Below are 25,699 nucleotides of genomic sequence, written 5' to 3'. Positions count from 1 at the left end.
ATTTATCTGAAAATCACTAGATGGTAATTACATCTAGTATATAGTAATGTCTTGACCTCCAGTATGAAGTGTAAGACTGGTAGAGGATCCTCTCAGGGTCACAGTTTTTTAACAAACATTTAATGACATGCAATAAATAAGTAGATACAATTTAGCTGAAAAACTTATTGCTATTGTCCATTAAAAATCAACCTGTTTTCTTACACACCTTGAGCCAAACTCATAGAACTTTTGGTGTACAAATATATACCCAGGTTAACTCTGTTGACTACATCAGGGATGATATTGGCCCTTCATTAAGTCCTACATTTGCTGTTTTCTGAAAACTAAAATATTTTTCATGTTAATTAATGTTTTGTGGTGTTGTAAAAAAAAAATAAAATGCTATATGGCAATAGTCCTCAATATACTTTGCTACATAACGCTTACCAGCCATGGCAGTTGACTACCCAGTAGCCACGTACTGAGTTTTCACTTTAGAGTTCCCCCCACATTTTTTGCCATGGAGAACATTTCCTTCCTGCCATGGAACTGGCAGGGGATTCAACACTACATCCTGAATCTGGGGAGACCTGCAGAGCCTGTGCTCTTCTGCAGTGCTTCCTGTCCCCTTTGGTAGTATGCTTCTTAAAGAAAGCAAGCTTCCAATGCCTCAGCCTTCCACCATCCCAGATCTCTTGTCAGGGAGAGCAAGGAAGGAAGGTCTCATATCACTGGCAGGTACGACATAAGATAATACGACCAGGGTCAATAGTTATTTCATTTGGGTCTAGGATGGAGAGAATAATACAATGGAGATTAACTTTTCTCCTGGTTCTACCCAATGTGCTGAGCCTGTTAGCTAACATATGCTCAAGCTTTCTGTGGCAACAGGGAGGGAAGGATGATGGGGTGGAGCTGGAACCTCACCTAGGAAGCCCTAATCCAAACGTAGCAGAAGTGGAGGATACAAGACCAATGTTAGTTGTGTCACTGAAAGCAGAAATCTGCAGTAATGCAAACCACTGAGGTCAAGTTTCTTATCAGTTCAGCCACAGAACCAAAAGCTTTTTCTTTAAAAAAAATTGTTGCCATTGAAAAGAAAACTAAAGCTACAAACAATCCGACACAAGCAGAGAAATCAAGTCAAAGCTATCAGACCACCCATAAGTCAGCCTCTTTGTTGGTAATTTATTGGCAACAACCTCATTCTTTGGAGAACTACTTGTAAAGGACTGTACCAGACACACAGTTGCTAGAGTGATGTTAGAGAGCTGTGTTAGTTTTTTTTCTGTTGTGTAGATTTGTATGTGAAGCTATTTTAGCCCTCTTATGTTTAATGCATTTTTGATGTAAAAGCTTTTTCAGGGAACTGTTTAGTTCTCATAAAAGTTTTGACATGTGAGGGAAGAAAGAGGAAACGACTTTTTGTCACGTGGTAACGTGTTATAAATTTCTCGGTTGTTACACACATTATGGACTCAAGAAATGTTTTGTTTTGACATTTTTACTGAGATTTCTCTCTGAATGGTATCTCTGCCATTGTTTCTTTTCCAGGCAAATTATACAGATCCACAGAGCAAGCTGAGATTCAGTAGCACTGAAGAATTTGCTTACATTCGGATGCTTCCTTCAGACGTTGTTACAGGTTACCTGGCATTAAGAAAAGCAACGAGTATAGTCCCCTAAGACTTGCAAAATGCCTTTGAGCAGCCAGCCACAGATTGGGATAACATTAAGCGTTTTACATAAAACTCTGGTTTGGGCGGGCGGGGGGAGTTTCTTATAAATTAATATTCATATTTATGTCTGAAAGCGGCTGGTATTGAAAGGTATATTCGAAAGAATATTTCGTTTTAATTTTGATACATCTGCATATTTGTTAGCATGCTGACTCTTAAGAAACCTGTTGTAGTCAACAAAAGATCCTGAATGTTTAGCGTGCAGTCCTGGCCCTACTGAAATCAGTCTGAGTTTTGCCATTTACTTCAGTGGGGCCAGGATTTCACCCTTGCTATTGTTAAGTGCACTGATATTTATCTCAGAGTGATCTGAGCCCAGGAGTAGTGACAAAGAACTCCTGAATTCTAAACCTGCCTTGCATATGGAGAAGTCACAACCTCTTTGCTTCAGTTTGCCCCCTCTGTAATATACTTCTCTGAATACTGTTGTGAGGATTAGTTAGTTAATGTCCATTAAGCATACTGAAAATGAATATGGCTATACAAGTGCTAATACGCTAATATTTATATTACAAACTTAATTATCCTATTATGGGCAGGGCGCTGGGTGGGGAAACAGATACTGAATAACTTGGGATATTTTAGCTTTCAGATAACCAAGAGAACTGTCAGTGTAATTAAAATTACACACACAAACTATGATACAAGACTCAGTCATAATGAATAAGGAAAAGAGGGGGAATTAAGGTTGTACAAATGCTGGCATTTCCTTAACTTTTGAGTACCTGACTATGCAACCCTAATAATGTTCTTTTTAATGTAGTTTTTTGTATGAAATTTCCTAGGTTTTTTAAAAAGCAAACTGAAACAGAAATTCCATCATTAGCATCATAGAAACACCCCCATGGTTCATCAACAGGGTTGGAATCTTCAGATTCACCACACTGACCTCTGTTGCATGAACTAGTGGAGTAACTGATAGCAGTAGTAGGTTGGCATCTGCTCTGTGGACCAGCACTAGCAGGGTATTGGATGCTTGGCCAACTGGTTTCACAGATATTTGTTCACAGGAGAGGAATGATGAGAGTTGGGAATCTTGGCTTCCAGTCAAGGTTTTAGAGGGGAATGTGATCTAGTGGGCACAGCCTGTTTTTCCTGTTCCTCCTCCTGAAGCATGATCCCCTCTGCCTTATCCCCTCCAACCTGTCTCTGTCCTATCTTCTCTTCTGTGGCTCCCTGGCCCAGCCTCGTGGCTCCCTGGCCCAGCCTCATTGCTCCACAAGTCCTTGTCTCACCCTTTCGGGCATCCAGTCCCAGTCTCTCTCTCTCTCTCTCTCTCTCTCTCTTCCCCTCAAGTCTCTTTGCTCAGTTATTCCCAGTCCGCCACCTCACTCGGAGCTCCTTGTCTTATCTACGTGCCCAGTGAATCCCAGTTCCCTCTCTCCTGGCTCCTCAGCCAGTCATTCTTTCCCCAGCCCTGGCTTCCAGTGTCTCATGCACACACACACACATCCCGTCCAACGCATGCTCCCAGTCCCAGTCTCCCTCTCCAAGCTACTTGGCTAGTCTGTGTCTCCCCTGCTTCTGGCTCCCTCTCCCAGTTTCTTTGCCCAGCTAGTCCCAGTTTCCCCCTGCACCCAGTCTTCTCAGCTCTGTCTCCTCCTTCTCACTGCACCACTGGTTCTTAGTCCCATAGTCTTTTATTGAATTTTAATGACCAGGTTAGGGAGGAATGGAATCATTGTGGTCTTGTGGAATGAGCCTGGGATCGTGGTAGCAGGTCTGTTCTAATCAGAGCTCTGCCACTGACTCACTATGTTACCTTGAGCAAATCGCTTCATTTCTGTCTGTTTCCTTATTTGTGAGATGGGTCTAATGGTACTTAGGAGTCTAATCTCCCATTAATGAATGTCTGTACTGTGTTTTTCACACAGTCCTATGGAAGTGCTAATTATTATTATTATAGATTTTTCTCTACTGCAGGGATGTATACATAGGGTACTGTCAACATTAGCTTACTTCCAAGCCCTAAACAGGAAGGTTAATTAATGGGAAATTTCAAATGTATAGGATGTAGCTGGGATTTAATGCCCATTTTTTTATGATCCAATACTTACAAAACTAAGTCAATTAAAAAAATCTTTTTGACGTGCTTACAACAGGTCCCTCAAATCCTTGGATAATGCCATGACTATATCCCAGAACAGAAAATAATAAGACAGTATATCTCGCTTGATGCCAGAAAACATCAAGGCCACATTCTCTTTGCGTATATGTTTTTAAAGGGATGTTTTCTCCTTACTTTATGTACTGAAGATATGTTTAAGATAGGCTTAACTTTGATATGAAAAGAAATCTTGTAGTACTACTGTAAGATAAGTATTGCTTTGACTAGGCAGACAGCTGCTCAGAAAGTTGGATTTCAGCACAGGTTATTGGCTCCCACAAACACATTTAAAATTCTTTTGGTACAAATCCACATAGGAACGCTTTTAGAGTCCACTTCCTCCCCCCCCCTTTGTTGTTGTTGCCATGTTGGTCTCAGGCTATGAGAGAGACAAACTGGGTGAGGTAATATATTTTATTGGACCAAATTCTGTTGGTGGAGCTACTGAGCTTCCCAGAACCTTTTAAAGTCCCTAGCAGGAGGGCTGTTGGGGCATAACTGTAGGGGATCATACAATGTCAATGTGTAACCAAATTTGTTACAAAGTTTCTACTGTACAGCATATATATTTATGTATATACATTAAATATCACATTTGAAAACCTGAGTTTGTGTCATACTGAATAAGATCATAATTATTAGAGGCATATAAGGTTCAGAGGTCTGCATTTTTAAAAAACCAATATTTCTCTGAGTGACTGTTCGGGTCCCTTTTTCTTCTTCCCTCTTCCTTGTTAGCTATTGCTTCCCTTTTTTCTCATCCCAAGTGGCTCACGTACACTCATTAAGCTGTGGAGTAGTCATGCTAGGAAGTGAAAGAAGCAATTTACTTGGGACATAATATTAAACTGAACAAAGTCAGTTTGCTATGTGGAATAATCAAAATATACTTGAATTGGTAGAAAATTGAACTATAGCTCTTTTCCAACATCTGATTGTCATTCACTCAATCTTTTTGTGTGTATACTGTATGGACCTACTACTGTTGTCATTGGTTTCAGTGAGAGCAGGATTATCTTTGTAATTATGTACAAGTTGAACAAACCAAGAGCTAATTCATGCTATTGAGAAGTGGTTTTTAAAATATATGTTTTGGGGCAACTTAAGGAGAGGTAAAGACTGAAAAGAACATATAACCTTAAACGGTAATGAGAACATAGAAAGGAAGATATTTTGAAATGACATTTTTTTGTGGGGGAGCACCTTATTCAGAGCATGTATGTTGACTATTAATGCATCCCCATGTGCTGCATTGTCTGCTCATGATCTTGGAAGGGGTTAACTATTAAATGTAAAGACATCACTGTCTATAAGTTGTCACCCATTGATACAGATCACAATTTATTTTAGTCTCAAATGTGTTTCTGTTAATAAGCTCTATTCTATTCATGAACGATGTATCAGCCATTTATAGTACTCTGTTTCCCCCTACATAATTATTCCTCTATAGGGACCTGATCCACTGAGGTGCTCAGCACCTCAAGTCCCATTGAATTTAGGGTGTCTAACAGCTTGCAGGACTGGGCCCTGTAAGTGGGAATTTGGTTTCAGCTTTCAAAGCTTTCTTCTTTGAGGGGGGAGGGTGTTTCCCTTAATTCAACACCCCAAAGGGGACCAGGACTTCTGTACTTAAACTCAAAGATCTCAGATCATCCACTAATGGCCTAGTCCGTATGCCTCCATTTTGCCAAGTGTCCACGCACTGTTGTCCTAGAAACACCTTTGGGATGTGGTTCCACCTGCACAGTTTATTATAATCTTTGATTGTAATAACTTGTGTTGTTTTTACACCTTAGGGCCCTGTTGAAGGGTACCATGGAAAGCAGTCACCCTCAGAGCCCAACTGTTTCTCAGTCTCCCATCCAGGAATCTGCATCCTCATGGAGCTCCCACATGAGGGTATTCACAGAATCTGCAAGAAGCAGGGGAACCTGGTGGGGAGCTGTCTTTTTCTCCAGGTCTGCAAAGGGGAATATTTGCATTCCTTCGCTGTTAAAGGAACAATGAACGAGTAGGCCACAAGAAGTTTCATAAATTATTCTGTGAAGATAAATGCTCAAACCTCACATGAAATGAATTAGTAAAGTGAAGACACTTTATCACTTGAAAATTTATTAACTGGTTTCAAGGCTTCTTAGAATCTGTAACTCATTTTTTTGTGGGTTACAGACGAGCATATAATTTTCCTTTCTGACATACGGTGGGAAGGAGAAAAGTTCACAGATTTGATCATCAGATTCTGAAAAGGTCACATGTAAAGCCCTTTTTAAAGGGAGCCAGCCAAGTAATATCTGTGTTACTGCAGAACACTTCAATCACACAGAAAAGATGATGATCCCATAAATACTAGAAGAACTCATAAAAATGCCTGCTTATTTTTTTCATTTTAGCCCATGTGTTCTGATTACAAACCACTTTTCTTTGCCTGCTGAAAGGCGGGTGGAATGTAATACATTTTCTTGTAAGAAAAAGCATTTTGTTTAAGTCCACTTGGCATCTCCATGTATTGCTTGACTTGGTTTTCTATTATCTGAGGAGCTTAACAAATCCAGTAGTTTCAGATGACTACACTATTGTAAATCACAGTCTACAGAATGCAATAGGAGTAATCTCTTGAGATACCTAATAACTAATAAACTGTGTTTAAAGTACTTGTAAGTATTGCTTGTGTAATTGAATAAGGTTTATGACCTATGAGATCACAGGTTTTAAGTACAGAACATCACTTTCCCTGCTACTGTAGCCTAAAAAACAATAAGTACTACATATAAATGGTAATACTAGTGGACTAGATAATACGATTTTTATATTACTATTGCCAGCATCGCACCTCTGGGGTCGATTTTTCTCTCAGTTACTTGACTGCAGGGACTCAGTTATTTGACAGTAGTTTAACAGAATAGGATCTGGGCTGGGGAATTTCAAAAATCTTCCTCAATGTACTATACCTGGGACTCACCGGTATCCTTTACTTTGCACAAAATTCCACAAAGTGAAAGGAATGAAAAAGCTCTCTCACCAATGCAGGCTACCTGTACCACACAAATGCATGTGAGGCAGATCATTTTTTCCATGTAACAAGTTTTACTTGAATATGAAACTTTTTTTTTTTATTAAACAAGGGGGAACAATCCTCTAGTGCACAGATTTGTGACCACAGATAAAGTATTATCAGCATTACAGTGAAGAATGTTGTTTCATAGTAGAAATGTTGGGCCAAATTAGTCTGGCATACGCGTGTCCAACTCCCCTGATTTCAGGGAAATCTCACACACTTATGCAAGCAGTGGATATGGCCAGCTCTCTCCTTTAAGTTCTTACAGTAATTGGGTAACATACACTGGCAGCCATATTCTCTGCAACCCTGGACCTCCAAGAGATTAAATTCCTTAGATAGTGTGGTTACTTTTAATATTTCTTAAGCGGCAATGTAGACCAGGCCTAAGTCGATGTAAATTATGTTGCTTGTGGGGGTGTGAGGAAAAAAAATCACTCCCTGAGCAACATCAACCTAAGGCGGTGTCTACACTATGCTATTTTGCTGGGAGATGCTTTCCCACCAACTTAGCTTTTGCCTCTCAGGGAGGTGGAGTATTGAAATCAATGGGAGAGCGCTCTGCCATCAACTTATTGCATCTTCACCAGACCCACTAAATCGATGCCACTGCTTCGATCACAGCAGCGCCGATTTAGCGTGCCAGTGTAGACAACCCTTACTGTTCCAGCTTCACCAAAATAGCAATGATTAGCATAGAGAAGGCTCCATTTGGCACCTGCCATTTAAATACCATGCACCTTATCTAAGGTCCACTGAAGCCTATGGAAAATCTGTCATTAACTTTATGTGGTTTTGGATCATCATGGCCCACGTCATCCAACTCTGTTCAGAACAGGTCTGCACAATACCGGGTTTGAAACAACAGTGGCCACGAGACACCTTGTACCACTATGGTTCCCACTGCTGTTACCAGTGTTGGAGCTGAACTGGTGGTAGCAAAAGAGGGAAATTTTAAGGGAAAAAAAATGCTAGTGTAGACAAGGCCATAAAACTTTGTCTTTGGAATGGTGACAATCTCTCCCTAGCTAAAGCTGTGTTTAGTTTGCTGTTATCAACCCAGTTTTGTCATCTCCCCCATCAACTTTTCCAAAACAGACTACAACCATCACCCAAATTATTATTTAAGTTTGAGATAAACTGGACAAGTCATCAAAGACAAGGGCTTAAAACTCCCGGTTTAAAATACATTTTTCCAAAATTGTGTTTGTCTCAGGAAGAACAGTAATAATGGGTGTCCTTAAAGACCCACACACTGATTGGTCAAATATCACCTCAGGATAAAAGTTAGAGAAGGAATTTCTTGACACCTTAAAAATTATTTCTGCGGAGGGAAGCTAGTTTCAGAGCTCACAAAAGGAGAAGCTATTCTAGACTCAGTCCTAAAAAAAATGTATGAGTTAGCTCAAGTAATAATTATAACTGAGTCACTAAGTAATAGTCACCAAAATATAATTAGAGTCTACCTCGTCCCATGTGACAACAAATGGGGAATTTCAGTACAAAATGAGTGCTGGCCAAAAGAGGCCCTAATTCAAACAAGGAACTTGAAATCTGTAGATAGGCATGCAAGCTACTTAAGCAAACCATTATAGAGCCACAGAAGGCATGCGTAAGTAAACAGAAAAGGAAGCGGGAAAGCTAGAAAGAAAATAGCATAGCTACCTGGCAGAGTTTAAGAAGTCATTTTTCTCACACAGTTAGGCTTCAGCGAATGGCACTCCAAACCCTAATGAAGCCAGTGGGTAAAAAAAGGAGCATAAACAATGTCAGTCCAGCTGTCAGAAGGGCCATTGAAGGGAACCTTAAAAGAGAATAATTTTAACAGAAAACAAAATGGTTCATGATCAGATAAATGCATATACTGAATAGTTTAACATAAGGAAACACATTTTTGTTTCCCCAGTTACAAAAAGTTACCTAAGTCTAAATATTCACTGTTCATTTGAGAAACTTGACCAAAAAACAAAAAAACCTGAAGACAAAACTTTCAGGTTTTGCTCAGCACCTCTCATGATCAGATATACTGGCCCCTTCACCCAGTCTTACCCCTCTCTTTTTCCTCAGAGCATCTCTAGACTATGAAAATTTGCCCCAGTGTAACAGCAGCAATGTAAACACATTACATGGTGCAATTTACCCTAGTAACATTAGGGGTTTGCACCGGTGAAATTACACCACTGTAGTTTTGCCAGTGCAAATTTCCATCAGCTGGATCTGACCTAGACATAGTAGCACAAATGGTACCTGTCACTGCACATTGATCTCAGACTCCTGCAGTTAGGCCAGGTCTATGCTACAGACCTATAACAGTATAACTGTGTTGCCCAGGAGCGTGAAAAATCCACACCCCCTCAGCAATGTAGTTAGATCACCCTAACCCCAGTGTGTAGACAGTGCTATGTCACCAGGAGAACGTCTCCCAAAGACGTAGCTACTGCTTCTCAGGGAGGTGGATCAGCTACACCAATGGGAAAAGATCTTCCCATAAGTGCAGCTACAGCGTTTTCAGTGAAGACCGACCCATAGAGTGACAGGTTTGGCTTTGAAATTCTTTTTTTGGCTGAGTCATTTAAAATGGAGCTTTAAGGCCCTTTGAGCTAGATTAACAAAGGAATTTCAGCATGATGATACTCCGCGTTGCCTCACCTAATTTGTAGGCACCTAGGTTCGCTATACAATGCATGGGAAGAGATAGGTTCCTAAGAATGGGCTTCACAAATGCCAGCGCACTGTACAGCTCCCCACCAAAACTAGCCAATGGAAGATGCCAAGGCAAGGGAGGCATCCTAAACCCTGCCTCCCTCAGGGAGTTCACTGCCTGAGTCTGGGCTGGAGAGAGGTGCCTGCTTGGAATTCTCCACTGCAAAACCACCTTTGGCCTTAGGCACCTCTGCCATTTTTTGCAAGGAGACCCTTTAGCCCAATGGATAGGGGTACTCAGCTAGGTTGTGGGAGATTCCTGGTTTAAGTCTCCCCCTCCACCTGTTAGGGAGAAGGGATCTGCACAGAGATTTGCCACCACGCAGGTGAGTGCACTACTAGTGGGCTATGGGCTATGCTGATGTGGGGCTCCCTCAGACTCACCTGTGGAAGCTGTTCCACAGTGGATAAATTGTGAAAGAATCATTGAGACAGCGCGAGCATGACAATGACTCTGTAGCCTGGTGGTTAGAGCACTCACCTAGGAGGTGGGAGACCCAGGGTGGAATCCCACTGCTCCAATGACTTTAATTATTTATCCACAGTGGAACAGCTTCAACAGGAGAGACTGAGGGAGCTGCACTACAGAACAGCCTATAGCCCAGCAGTTAGGGCACTCAGTTGAGAGATGGCAGATCCTTGTTCGACTCCCTTCTCCCTCTCAGGTGGAGGTGAAACCTGAATTAGGGATCTCCCACATCCCAGGTGAACACCCTAACCCACTGGGCTAAAGTTATCAGGGAAATTCTCCTCCTCCTCTCCCTCCACTCAAACATTTCATGTGAGCTCATAGGGGCCCGATCTGATAAACGGCCTCAGAGCTCACCTCCTGGATCAGGGCCCACAAGTAAGTTAGGCAGAGGAGCACCTGTCTTCCCCCCATTCGTGCAGTACACTGGAGCTAAGGCATGCAGATGCCTAGAATGAAGCTGCAGTGCACAGGGAACTTTTACTGCAAAAACGTAGGCATCAAGTGAGTTTAAGTGCCAATAGGATTTGGCAGCGACTGAGCAATGGTTCTTCCCAGTGGGGTCTGATTCTGGGATTTAGGTGCCCAAAATGGCATTTAGGCACCTGAATCCTTTTATGAGCCTAGCCCTTTAAAATACCATATAAACAAGCACAACTGCAACTCTATCTATAAATGCCTTACAAATAAAAGTATAGTAGTCAGGTAAAATCTAGCAGATCAATCATGATTAAATTTGCCAAAAATATAGAGTTTAACAATGCTAAGAACAGATAAGAGCTATTCTATAGGCCAGACTATTAAAGTAAAACTCTACAGGTGACTTGCAGCTGCTCCATTGACGTACTGATCCAGATATTGGGTGGGGGAGACAGATCTGATATTTTTACAAGTTTCGTGAGGTTTTTGAAAAATCCAGACATCTGCATTTTAATCTCTGGAAATTCCTGAGATCAGCTAGACTATCGTCTGCAGTATTTAACCACAAGTTAGACCCACCTCTTAGAAAGTATATAAGTCTTATGATTGCAGAAAAAGAATTCCTTTACACATAATGATGGGGTTGTGCTTTAAAACATTTATCTTCAAATGAGAGGTTAAGTTCATGATAATTCATGGTTTTGCTAAAAGTGAGTTACTGTATGTGTCCTACTCTGACTAATTTAGATAAGTACAGCTTTCACCTTCTTTCATTGTCTGGTATATTTATATTGCAGCTGTGGGTGTCATACTATTGATAAAACCAACTGATAAAAACAGCACTGCTTCAATAAATTGATAAAAAAAATCAAGCAATAAAAACAGCATCACTGAAATAGCTTCACACAGTTATGTCATCTGTTGTCAACAAATCTCCTACATAAATAACTCCTACAAACTACAGGCCTGATCCCAAGTGGAGGTGAGCACGTGCAACTCCCACAGACTTCAAGATACAGCCTGAGCCTGCAGTACTTACTCAAACAAAATTTGCATTTAACTCAGTGAGAGGTTTGCCAGACTTCAGTCAAACAAAAAAAGTTGGAAAGAGAAATCAGATTTTGTCCACCTGTGAGGAAAATTCTGAACGTGTCCATGGTTTTGTCTCAGGATTTATGTGACTTTCAGTGTGAAATGCGACTCCTAAATAACCCTCAATGCCCATATAAACAATTCTAGGGAAGACTGGATCAATGATCAAATCCTATCTTGGTACACATCATTAAGAAAATGTACATACCTCTGTGGCATTGTGCCAGATATGCTTACGTGGGCAGTGAGCCGCATGGCTCATTAGATAAAACACTGGCTGGGGATTGAGAAGACCTGAGTTCCACTGATAGCTCTGTTATTTTATTTAGGCTGAGACCTTGGGCTTGATTCTTAGGGAGTGATTCACTGGGGGTTTGGTCTTGCACCATTCAAATCAAGGGGCATTTTCCCCTTACCCCTTCCGTGTTTCAATTTGCCCCTGTAAAACAGGGGTAATGATATTTACCCAGCTATGTAAACCATGAAGAGCCTCTGATGAAAAGTGCTAAGTATTATTAAATGACTCCACCCATTCTAGGTTCTGCTCCTAGAATCTCATTTTAAAAAGCTATTACAGTAGTTTGTCATTTGAAAAGGAAAAGGGGACAATTTTTACAAAGGGCTGACTGTTCCAGTTTCTGTCTGGAGATGTTGCACTCCATGTTATATTTCATTATGTCATGGCACACCACCTTCCACCCAGCCTCGCATGTGACACAATAGAAGCTGCTCTAGGACTAAATCCTGCAAACTCACTTGCGTTTTTGACTTCATTTAGGCCACTCATGAATGCTGATGACTATTTACATGAATAAGACTCCCTGGGCAGCATCAGGACCACTCCTAGGAGCTGATCTCGCACCTATAGATATCTAAGTGTGTTTTGCCATTGATTCCGAAAAGGGCAGGCACAAGCCTATAGATTGCAACATACAGGAATGACAGCTATTATTCACACACAGTATTGTGACTAGAGATGGATTTAGATCAAAATCCCAGGTCTCAACACAGCTGAGCTTTGGAGGTATTTGAAATCCAAGTTTTGTAAGTATCACCTAGCTTTATGCTGATCGTAACCAAAACTTTGTTTCCAAACGCTCTCAAACTTTTTGTAAAGTACAAAAATCTGATCAGAATTTTTCAGCACAAGGCCATAATGATTTAAATGTTTTTTGGTTTGTTTGCTTTTTTTGCACAGCTTTGTTTTGTTTATAACTAGTGAGGGGAAGGCACTATTGGGCTGTCCAGTGGGCTATTCTGAGTTAACTTTTAGTCCACCTGAGGAGAGAAGCATTTCATTTTATTAGTCGTAGGCCATGATTGATTAACAAGGTAAAGTAGCTCAGGTGTGGTCCTCCTGCTTTTCATCCAGTACTTTTATTCTGACTACCATTGCTTCCAGCTAGTGAGTGGGAATGGTAGAATTATTGGCATTTGGTCAATTGGTATTGTAATATTTTAACTATTTGTATATACACATAGGGGGTTGTTGATGGAAGCATTTGAGTACATATACTTTATTCTATTATTTATTACTACCATATTTGCAGGACACCAGGATCTAGAGGAAAGCTCTAGTATAAAATATAGTAATTTCACTTTTACTAAAAGGAAAGAGAAATACACCACGTTGTATGATCAGACTCTCCCCACTCTGTCTTATCTACAGTGTATTTTTTCAAGTTTATGCTGGCTTCTTAGGCTCCCAGCAGAAGAGAACTGACTCGTAGTTTTTTACTACATGACCTACTGTTTTGCATGTCTCAAGGAGCTCAGTGACACACCTCTCATTAGGAAAATGACACCAAGGGTGGTGTACACCCAGTGGAAAAACTTTATTAAAGTCTCGGCTGGTAAACTAATAAACAGAAACAGATGGATCATGATATCGAGTGTCTCAGAGGGAGGACCGTAAGATTGTAGTGTTCTTTAGATAATTTACTGCACTTGTTTCCAACTAATGTATTTTGAACAAGGAAATCGTATTTTATTGTATATTTCTCTTTCTGCTTCTAGAATGGGCAGATATTATTTTGGCACCTACAGAGTCCACCAGGGAAACAATCTTAAACCAGGAATATTCATGCTGAAGGACTGGTCTCATAAACTGAGCTTTGTAGGGGCAAGACAGGCAGAGGCAACACTGTTCATACATTCTGAAAAGAACTTAACCTGTAGTAAGCTAGAATTGGGAGAGGAGAGGGAGGGATAGGGTTGTAAAATCCAGCCCCTCTTGCCTAGGGCCAGCACAGTACATTATAGCTGTTCAGGCTAGAGTGGCACAATAGTACCTTCATGCTAGGTGGAAAAATAGGGTCACTGGATGCATGCAGGGTCACTATATATACCTTGCCCTGTCCCATCATTGCCTTCCAGCCGGGCTTATGTTGGCGCAAGTGCAGGGACATCTTCCCCTACAGCAGAGTGATTTGTATTTTGTAGGCCCCCTCCTGCATGGCTGCTGTGCCCGCTGATCCCCAACACAGGACTTCAGTGATGCAGGCAGTCTTGTGCTGGCCCCCTGCAGAAAGCTGGATTTCACCTTATAGGAAATGTGTGTGCTGCTGAAAGCACATGATAGGAAAAACACAGAGAAGGGGAGAAAACACAATCCCGTTCAGGTTTGCAATACACATCTATCTACTGTAGTAGTTATAATATTTTCCTATTGGGGTGTATGTTCTACGAGCAAGACCTTACTTAATGTCAATGAAAGAAACTACAGAACCTTGGGGGGAAATAGCTAAAAAAATAGATTTCTACATTTTGCAGTAGACTCTCGTTAATGGTGGTTTCCTCCCAAACCAGCAGGCCAATTCAATGACAGAATCAGCAGTGAGACGCACACAGCTGTACTTCCCAGGACATTCAGATGCTTAGTTTTACATTTGCTAGACAGACAGATTTCCGGGGAAAAACTTACCCACTGTTGTCGCACACAGGAAAGACCAGTCTTCTGTCATTAGCTCACACAACCAGCTGAGTGCTTGAGTCAGAGCCAGACACACTAGGTGCTCTCCTCAGCACCATCCTATTTCCCCTCCAAGCTCTGAGTCACTGTTACATTCTACTTTCCTGAGTGGGAAATAGATTATTTTCATTGGAAATAGACAGGCACAGGTGGTTCCACCTATTGCAAGTTAGCGTAGAATCTACAACAAATTGTCCTTTGACTTTTTCAATAGTTTTCTTAGTAGCAGAGAAGGAGGGAGGAACAGTATGGCCAATGGTGCTGTTCAATGATATTAAAGCTGCTTTTCCTAGCAAATACAGTGGGTGCATTTCTCCTAAAAGTCACCCAGATGTTGATCTGCTCATAGGGGCTCCAGGTAGGGATCAGTACTTCAAAACGTTGGGGAAGTTCAGATCCAGCGTTATCACTCTCTCTGTTATGGGCTAACCCAAAATCCCAGTACTAAATGCCCCAGAACTTTCAGAAAGTATGGATCTGGATCTGAACACAGCAACCATTTTGCCACCCATAGCAGTGAGTAACTTCTATGGCTGCTGGCTAAAAGATCTGTGTCTTAACATTAGGGATATAGCTCTCAGCACTGTCTGTATATTTTTTACTTATATTTTCATTTGCTGATTCTCTTTTTCTCTCAGGTTGATTTATGGTTAACCCCCCTGCATTTTATTCTGTTTGATCCACAGGAGCCTTCCAACATTTGTTCTGATGCTATTTTGCTCATTTGGGACTCCAGGCCCAATCATTCTCTAAACTATAAGGGATCTGTCTTTTTATAGACCCTTTATATAAGTTTTAGCACAATTAACTGTATTAAACTGGAACCTGAGATCTACAACTTACGCTTTCCTTAGGTTTTGGGTAAGATCAGCTATGGATCCTAACTCTATAATGGGCCTGAGCTAGAACCCTGACTCTAAATACCCTCCAACTTGGGGGTAGTTGAAGTCCAGAACCAGCTCTGATCTAAATTTGAAAAATTGCCCCTTTTCAATGAACTAAATCAAAAGCCTGGATCTGAACATCCCCCTGAACTTTTGCAAATCAGATGCAGATCTTATCTGTGCAAAAGGCCAGAACCAGAACCTTGATCCCAAACCAAGTTTATGGCTTGTGCCATCTCTAATTTCATGTAAAGAGTTGTATTCAAATGGAATACAGAATCAAACTCTACTATGCCCCACTCATGGTTCAGCAGGGTGAAAGGACACAAACTTCTGTATTTGCCTTTCAGTTAGTAGTGGAGAGTGCTCCACATGCTCTTACCATGTCTGCTCTGCTTCCAGGCCATCACTCAGTCTGCCCAGAGCATCCCAGGATACACTCCTAAAAACACACGTGAGGCAGAAGCAAGAGCAAAAACGTGATTGTGGTGACAGGAAAACTATGTGGATGTGAACTGACCAACGTGACTTGCACCCACTTAAACTGAATACACCCTGGAAGTCATTTAAAGCTGAGCTTTCTGCTATTCACATGTTGTAGTTACAAAATCACAGTTCAAGCTGTTGTCTGCAAAAGGCCTAACAGATGTCACAAATACTCCAGAGCTAGGGGGAGTAAGCTGCAGAGAAGCTCTTGACCACATACAATTATTCCCCCTTGTTTATTATACTTCATTATATCGATTCTCAGGTTACACCACTTACAGATATAGAATTGTTTATTTCTATTACATTAGCACTAAGTCATCAATCAGAATCAGATTCTTTTGCTGTAGGTACTATCTGAACATTTAGTAAAAGATAGTCCTTCTTCCAAGAGCTCACACCCTACTTACAGAAATTCAGAATTCTCATTTCTGCTTGTCTCGTCTCAGGTATAACATTCACAAAGTACTCAAACGGGGGGAAAGAATTTAGAATGACTTTAAATTTTTGCTTGAGGCTCACGAGTCTGTTACTCCCCCTTAATAGTGTTAGATACAATCATGAGAATAAGTCTCCGAGAGAAGAAAGCACAGTCAAGTCCTAATGCTTTTGGCAGGAAAGTTCTTAGTAATAAACTGTGATAGTCTCCTCCCTTCTCTTCCTCTCAAGAACTTGAATGCTATTTGATTATGGATAAAAATGATTCATGGTTTGGAGTGAATGTTATGCTCACTTCCCCCTCCCCTCTGTTTCTCTTGCAGAGTCACCAGTCTAGCGCTGGACTTGCCTCCCACAATATCCAAAAGCCAAATCCTGCTCAGAACGTAGCTGTGATGTGACGTAGAACTTTCATTCTGAACAGCTCCTCAGCTGCTGTGCTGGCTCCCACGCTTGGGGGCTGTTTGAATTTCCCACTTGCTTGGTGACATGAATTTCAATTATAGCTGAGACTCACACTTCATTTCAAGCCCAATAGCCACACTTAATCTTGCGATGGAGAGTGAGCTTTAAATGGCTTGTTTGAATTTCTGACAAACATTGCAGTTCCAGTCTGAAGTCAGAGCAACTATTTACTACTAAGTAGATAGAACCAATCAAGCTATTCATTATGAACAATTTGTCATATCTGGCCCTTTTTCTGGTTGCAAACATTGTGATTTTTACAGTCTGTATTTGTAATTGTTCAGCAAATAGTTTTAATGAAAATAGTTAAATCTATGGGTTGCTTGTGAACTGTTCTATTACCTTAAATATTTGGCATTCAGAACTCAAAATTCATGCTATGTTACTGGTCATCTGAGTCACATGGTATGGTTTCTGTTTCCTGATTGTTTTAGTTTTATAAACAGTAGGAGTGCCTGAAGAAATCATGAAGGCACTGACTGGAGCTCTCAGGAAGATTGGGGGAAAACACTACGGTAAGAGAGAGACATGTAGAACTGATCAATGAAATTGTTTTTAATTGTTCCCTTTATTAATATAAGTTCATAAGCAAAGTTTTATGAATGAAACAACATTCATTCATAAAACCAGTTACCCCAATAACTGGCTAATTGAGTTTCACTTTCAGTCCAATTGCTGCTTAAATTGCTGAAACTTACACTGTTTCAACATTGTAACTTCTGTTCACTGTTTGCCATTCATTATACTTGTCTATATTGTAACTTCTGCTCACTGTTTGCCATTCCTTACACTTGTCCGTATTGTAACTCAAACGCCATTTTAACTTGTCCCAAACTCCATTTTAAAATGCTCGCTCCATTTTGTAGAAGGTTGCAGCAAGCTTCATTTTTGCAAAACCCTGCTGTAATCTTATTAGTTTAGTTTAGATGTGTGACTGAGGTATGTATGGATGATGGAATCAACCTCCAGCCCCAGCCTGTCCTGATGAAATAAAGTGTAAACACGGAAGGGCTGAAGATGCAGACAACAGCCCTGACAAAGTCAGAGGAGCCCACCCTCAAAAGAAAAGAACAAAAGTACAATTGAAGAAACATCAAAGCCAGGTCCCAGGCTGAAAGTCATGTCTGCAATTGGCGGGTGATCAATCACACCGAACCCAGAGGCAGAGTGACACAGCAAGGCCTATGGACTCTGGATTCAAACTCAAGCCTACAAAAAGGATGGGTGAGATGGAAGACTTTGAAGGTTAACATTCTGCTGCCAACATGGAAGGGCACCAGTGCATGCCCAACAGAGACCCAGCTCTTCCTTTTGCCTGGCTTTCCTGGCCAGTTAGCCGCCACAAGATACGAACCCAAGCCATGAACTCAAGCTACATTCAGAACTGGTAACTATATAGCAGCTGCAGAACCTGTGTGTGTGTATGAACGAACGAACATGTGAATGAACGTGAAACTGAATGAAATGTTATAGCTATAACTGACTGCCTACTACGATTCTTTTTGTATTCACAATAAATGTGACATTTTGTCTTGTCCCCTTTAATAAGATCCTGCTGGTTTTTATTTTGTTGGTGTAACAGACAGACCCACGACATTTTTGAACAAGAACATGCACAAGAATTTGGACCCAGATTGTAAAGCAGTTGGGTTCCTTCCTGAAGGAGAGAGAAAGATATCAACCAGATATCTTGATTGTCTAGAAGACATTACATTTTCTCTTGCCACATTCACACCAAGTTATTGTGAGTGCATGTGTTTCTTTAGTCCTCATTGTGAGGTTTGGGCCGGATCCTAGTTTGTCTCGCTTAATTGTCTTAGCATCATGGTTCTGACCAGAAGGCTCCGGAAGAAACTGTCCACTCCCGCACCCAATATATGGCATCATACACTATATTCAAATACCTGCCAGTTTAATGGATCAGTTCATTCCATTTTCTATCATATTATTGCCAACCATTTATTAGAGTCATTCGTCATGTGCACAAGTGCAATGGTCACCCCTGCTTGTTTGTGCCATTTGATCGGCACAGTGCCAGATTGGCTCCACAGGAGTTTGGAGAACTTCCTGCTTAGATGTCTCCTCTAGCAATATTTCACATACCTACCAACTGCATTTACTCATCTCCCATTTTTTGTCATCATGAACAATCATCGTTAGACAGAAACAACAAAGGGCTTTTGACTTTGTGACAACTAGTAAATCTCAAAACTGGCCATAGGACCAAACAGCGCGTGGCCCAGTCCATTAGTCTCTGGGCATACGCCCAGGGCTGCACCACCACCATCCATCGGGCCGCTTTTGGCAGTACCGCTCTGTCGACAGGCCCACCCGGTCTAGAATGGCCGCCCTAACCAGCTTATAGTTTTGTTTTTGCTCGTCGCTCAAGGCCATACAGGCCGCTTGAGCCTCTCCCGTCAGGTATGAAGCCAGTCGGAGGGCCCAGGTTGCCCTCTCCCGCCCGGCGTCTGTGGTTACCCACTTGAAAGTCTCCAAGTAAGGCATCCGGATCATCCACTGGGCTCATTTTACAGAGTCTCCAGTGCAGCGGCTCGGTGCCCTCCCCTCCCGCAGGACTCACCACTCTTTGCAGGAGCTGCTGTTTCTCTGCTTGCCAGGCCAGTAAGGCCTGTCTCTTGGCCTGGTGGGACTGCTGAAAACTGCAGGGCCTGCTGCATCTGCTCCTGCTGTTTGACCAGCCATTGTAGGGTCTCCTCCATATCCAGGCTGCCAACCACATTCGCTGGGTCTCGAACCCCGGACAAGCCCTACATGTAACAAGGCCTTTGCTTGTTCCTCACACTATGGGACTCCTGCGCCCACAAATCAGCCAGAGACCTCTTCTGGGTGCAATCACCGGTGCCTCTTATACACAGTATCAGCTTCCACTGCCTTCTATTTACAGACTGCTCCAAACTAGTAACATGGGGGGACAGCCAGCTTCTCCAGCAAGCAGGGATGTACAGCCCCTAGCTCCTCCCTTTCCTGGCTGCCCCCGCCGGCCAGCCAGCCCTATATAGGCCCCTGGCTAATGAGGCCCACAGGTGTTTCCCTTCTATCAGTTAGGTGTGGCATACTTAGCCAGCCCCAATTAATGCTTCTTAATTGGAGCTGGGCTAACAGAGGGCTGGCTCAGGACCTCCTGGCTGGCAACCTGTTACAGATGTATTTACATTAGTAAAATTAGAGCCTGTATTTCATTGATGGTGAAGCTCTACTGAAGCTAAGCCTCATACAGGATTACACACTTTTACCACGTCATGAAAACTCAGAACAGACTGCTCATGGTCTGCAGATTGCAGCTTGGGAAATACTGCATTATATTTTACACTGTAATAATTGACAAATAATTTATAATGATAGAGAGACAATGTTGGTATTTTCAATGCTGAGTAAGAGATTTAAATGCACAACTTCCATTAATGCAAGTGGTGTTTCTAAATCCTCTAGTCAGCTTTAAAAATCTCAACTCATATGATCAGGGATAAGAACTTAAATCCACATTTCTTGACAAGTGCTTGGATTCTTAACCGTAATGCTGCACTAATGCTTGGTACTTGCATAGAACTGAAGTTGGCATGTAAGAGCGTTTAAAAAAAATATATGTTTTAAAGTTTGCTATTAGTTGCTAAGGAGAATTTACATGTACCAGCCGTTATATATCTGGTATTTTAATAGCTCTAGATGTAATCGTTGATGGATTATAGGCAGTAATTTCTCAACCAGAAGTCAGCACTGACACACTTCTACGTTCAATTAAATCCGTAATTAAAAAATTAACCTAAGAGCAAATTTTAAAAAATCCCAGTGTTTTTATTGGTGGGTTTTTTTCATCTTTATAAGGTCAATGAAAACATTTTTATATTTTCGATAGGAATTTTTCTCTGAAGTATGCCAGAGTAGAGTGCATCAATAAAACAAACATGATTAAAACAATCAGAATGAGACAAAAACAGATGCGAAAATATGCAGTGCAATGGGTCAAGTACTGCAAAATGTAACCTCACCAAACCATTGCTCAGGTAACCAGCAGCCTGAAGGAGTTTGATATTTTGGAAAGAGATTGTTTAACTGAAGTTTAACCCTGGTTGCCTATGCTACTGATTTAGGTAGTCATCTGAAGGGACAGAAGGGTAGGTAAAGGGTATAGCCATGCTAACGCACTGTATCAGGAAAACTCTTGTACTGCAAATGAGGAACTGTTAAAAGAATGTCTTTTCTGGGTATCAGGCCATAGATTATATAATGAAACTCTTTAAAAACTAACTTCCGAAGGAAGGAGACTATTAAAAGAGTGCATTATCTGTACAACAAATTCAATAGCAATTCAAAGTGTACATGAATAAAACTGTTAGCAAAATACATTTACTGGGCACCAAACCAGAAAATATGTAATCATATTCTGGAACCAACTTAAATAAATAACTGTAAAAGAATAAAACCACTTATGAGGAGACTTTTTTGTGCTTAATGAGGCTATGTATTTAACAATTTCTCTTTGTAGTGGTATTTTAAATAGGTCACATTTATGCCTGTTAAGATGACATTTTACACCCTATTTATAGAATCTCATTATAATGTCTGCCTTGTCTCATTTCAATTATATTTTGACTTTGAAATGGGATGGAAGGATGGAAGAGGACAGACACTCCAGTGGGCGATAATGACGATCTATTAAAAGTTTATATTGCATGCTGAACGGCAGGGAGGATCAGGAGGAAAATACGGGCACAGAAACATTTTCTTGAGAAACTGAACAGCTATGCAATAAGACTGAGAGAGCTCCTTGGGCTCCTTAACCTCTCTGTGCACATGCTTTCTGTACAGAACAATTCCTAACCTTGATTTACCTTGAACCCTCTTTGGATTGGGATTCTCTGTCCCTGCAAACTACCCAATAAAGGGGATGTGTCCCCCCAGTCATGTTGATGGACCTAGCTGTCTCCTCAGACTCACACTAACCCCTGCAATTCATTCCATTTCCTTTTTAAATTTCCCATGTCAGGATTCCTGCCCTCAACTCACTGATACTCTCCATTCATACTCATACTGCTGGGCTGCCCAGGGACACCACAATGAACTGCTCCCCGCATGGTCCAGTTGAGAACTGGGCCCCTCCCAATTTACCCTTCCATTGAGTAAACCACTCCAATTAACATTATGCTTCTAGGACATGACAATCACTCCAAAACACCTCCGACCATCAATGCCAATACCACAGCCCTGCATTGACAATCAGATCAAGGGCCAACCCAGAGAACTGCTGCCCAGGGCTGTAAAAATGTGGAACTGACCCTGAAGCCAGAGTGACAAGGTGCAGATTAACATTACTGTCCACACCAAGCATTCAAATACCATGAGCTGGGCTACAAATCACAACTGGATTAAAAAAATCATGAGACATTTGAAGAAATGATGAATTGACTCTCCAGCCCCCTTATGTTTATCTGTCCCCCATGTTTTCTCTTCCTACCATGTACCATTCATATTCTCCCTTTTTCTCAGCACCCCCTACAGTCTCCCACCTTTCTACCCTGTATTACCTCCTAGATCCCCTTATAGTCTTGCTTTCTGCATCCCAAGTTTCCCTGTGACTCTCAGTCTGCCCCATTCCACACACATTGGTCTGTACCCCATTGTTTGCCTTCTGCCTCCCCATATTCCTCTGCCTTGTAGTAGCTTCCCCTTCTGCTTCCCACATGCCCCCTATCTCTAGAACTGGTCAACATTTTTTGTCAATAAAAATGTTTAATGAAAAATAGCCTTTAAAAAGATTTAAGTTAATTTCAGTCTCTTTGGGAATTCTCCAGTCACAATCAAAAACTGAAAATGTTAAAAAGTTGTTTCTTTTGAAAAATGTCTCAAAAAATACTATTTTCTGACCAGCTCTACCTGGGCTCCCTCCAGTTTCCCATCCAGAGGCCCCAGTAGGCAGTCATGTTCCCTAAGAGCAACTTGGCTTCAGCCCACTTGAAAACAATGGGAGACGCTGATTATCTTTACTAGGAGCAGTCTCAATTCCACATGCAAAGGCTGTTTTGAAAAGTCTGTCTTGGCTGAGAGCAGCCTGTAATTCAGTCTGGTTGAAAAGAATGGGAAATGACAGCCATTTTGTAAAAGGGAAAAATTTACCAGAAAGCTGCCAGATAGTCACAAGAAGGTAAAACACTGCAAAGATCAGAAGGCTTATGATAAAATTCCAAGAGTTGACAAATCTGAATTATCTACTGCTGAAGCTCATTACACTATTGTATAACACTGTGGAATGAAGTTACAGTTTAAAACACGTTTTTAATTAGGTAACTGTTCTGGTAACCAAAACCAAGGTTCACCAAGGTTTTGTATCTTCCTCAGTTTATCATTGTTTGTAAGAATGTGACTACAAGCAGTCCCAACGTCAACCAATGTGTACATGGATGAATTACTAAAATGTGGCACTATATAAATCCAGTTTGCTGAGTTTGAGTTAAATGAAATATAGTTCTTTCCCCGCAGGTTGTAAGCTACATTCCTCTCTTCAAAGAGGCTGTGTTCTGAGTCCCCTCTCCTGGAGTGCAGTGAAAAAAATCTGTTATTTTTGGAGCTGGGCCTATTTTAAATAGGCCATGATACTTGGAGAGTGGCCTTTGAAAGCCAGCCCACCTGCAGGCCAGTGGAATCTCCCTTCCTGCTGTCTGGTCTTGGGATTTGAAGCACAGACTTTCCAAAGCCCACTGTCTGACTCCATTGTGCTACCACCTCCCTGATTTTCTGAAGCTTACTTACGTCCCCTTCACCCTGCGAAAAACTGAAGCCAAACCACAGCACGTCCCACACCGGTACAGACTGGGGGTTAGCGATCTGAAATGCAGTAGTTGGTAGCCAGCCTGACCGTGTGAATGATTCACGATCACATGGACTTAATATTACCTGTTATGCCACTGTTTCTAATGGCTAGCGAACCTAGCATGTCCCCATCTCTTCTGTTTGTCTGTACTTGTCCTCCCTTCTCTGCCATGCTCCCATTCCACAGACATCTAAAAATTTCATTAAAAAATGTACTATAAGATAAGAAGTACACACAGTAACCTATTTCTCCTAAATGGGGGGTTTTCTGGTGGCATTCATGCATCTTATATCAATCTTCAAAACACCATGCTGCACCTTAAACTAGACATTGATTGCCCCAATAACTAGAAGACTCACTGTGAATTTGCAAGGAAAGCCAACGTCCAGTGTCTTCTTCTGGGCAGAGATTCCCCAGGCCTGGTTCTGCTGCATAAGAGTGGAAAGGTAGGGACTGGAGAGTGGGAGGCAGTGCACACCCTTTGTCCTGTACAGTGCTTAGCTATGCAAGGCCCCTCTCTGCTTTAATACATGTAAGACAGGAAAAAGATGAGGCAGAGGAAGGGCTATGGGGATCCACTGCTGTGCAAATTCCCTCATGCTGCCCATGTTGAAGGGCTGCATAAAGATTCCCATAACCTAGTCCCGACACAGGGCTCTAAGAGCAGATTCCTCTCTGCTGCTCTCCTCAACATCTGTCAACTGCATGGGCTGACAGTGGACTCTAGCTTTAGTTTATGTGAACAAAGCATAAAATAGCAAAGACAATGTACCGCAAAATATACCAGCTCCTCAAGCGTATGAAAAGGGAAGTTCAGAATAAGTAAAAAGTAAAGGAGGACTTGTGGCACCTTAGAGACTAACCAATTTATTTGAGCAAAAGCTTTCGTGAGCTACAGCTCACTTCATCGAATACAGACTAACACGGCTGCTACTCTGAAACCTGTCATTATGCAAGAATAAGTAAATAACTCAACAAGAATTAAGAGTACTCACTAGCTGGGTGAGAAGGAGATCCGGGAAGCATCAGCCAGTTACAAAATGGATACTTTAGGGCTGCAACTTCTCCTCGCATCCAAATTTAAAGGGCTAGCCCCACAGTGATGCCAGGGAGGCAGCTATAACCTAAACAGGCCCCAAGAGTTACACCTGGAGTCCCAGCACAGCCCAAGATTGGGAAAGTGTAAAAGTGACTTAAAGCCACCTTACTCTATACTCTCCTGTGACTAGGAATTCTCTACTGTGCCTTTTAAAAGCTCAGCACAGAATCTCATCTGTGGTGTTTTAATTCCTATCTTTAGAATTTCCTTTATTCCCTTTACAGCCACAGCTTCTCTGCTATGTAGAATCTTAAAGGTCTGAGATTCAAGTTTTATGAAATTGCCTCTGCAGATCCCCTCGTTAGGCGACACATGTCATGCTTCATGTTTCAAAGGGAAAATATAAATCCTAACATGGAGATCTGCAGAGACAATGTATTCAATTTCAGTTACTAGTAAGTAAACCCTGTTTCTTTAACTTTAGAATATTAGTACTCTGCCCACATTTGGTTAAAAAGAGGGGAAAAGAAAAGCATTAACTGAAATGCCTTGAGCTTACAACATTTGTATGATACGCTGTGTTCGTGCACAACAGTCAAGCCATTGTAGGCATTTTTCAAGTGTTGTTCAGACCTGGCTGAACCAGTGCAATGTACCAGCAATGAATTTTTGAACCTGCACTAGTTCTGTCAGTCAACATAACTCCATGCCACAATATAGGGCTTTGTATCTGTAAGCTACCCAAAAGTTCTTTTCCTCAATAACAATCCTGTGTATTAAAGATTAGGTTCTTAAGAAGTACCACAGTGCATTGCTATGGTTATAGTTTTACGATAGAGACATGCCAAAACAGTTGCATTAAACACAATGATGCTGCATGGATATGTTAAATTGTTCCAAGCCCTGGCTATGCAATAGACCATTTCATTGCACAATGGCCTGGATCCACAAAGAGACTTAGGCATTGCAAGGCCAAGTGCCTAGGAAATCACTGGAATAATAATAGGATCCACAAAGCTGAAT

General features: G+C 41.5%; 1 protein-coding gene and 1 long non-coding RNA gene across 4 annotated transcripts in view; one reads left to right on the top strand and one right to left on the bottom strand.

The window, feature by feature from the left end:
- INO80C (INO80 complex subunit C) overlaps positions 1–4,435 on the top strand; it is a 39,759-nt gene extending 35,324 nt beyond the window's left edge. For both annotated transcript variants that reach the window (XM_077810924.1, XM_077810925.1), the window contains one exon: positions 1,537–4,435. In XM_077810924.1, the coding sequence (XP_077667050.1) occupies positions 1,537–1,668 (132 nt within the window). In that variant the 3' untranslated portion in view covers positions 1,669–4,435. The remainder of the gene's footprint in view (positions 1–1,536) is intronic.
- LOC144261410 (uncharacterized) overlaps positions 1–25,699 on the bottom strand; it is a 72,274-nt gene that overhangs the window by 20,921 nt on the left and 25,654 nt on the right. The gene's annotated exons all lie outside the window — the stretch shown is intronic.

The sequence above is a fragment of the Eretmochelys imbricata genome, chromosome 2, assembly GCF_965152235.1.
Source record: "Eretmochelys imbricata isolate rEreImb1 chromosome 2, rEreImb1.hap1, whole genome shotgun sequence".
In the NCBI taxonomy this organism is placed as follows: Eukaryota; Metazoa; Chordata; order Testudines; family Cheloniidae; genus Eretmochelys; species Eretmochelys imbricata.
This window is presented reverse-complemented; position numbering and strand designations above follow the sequence as displayed.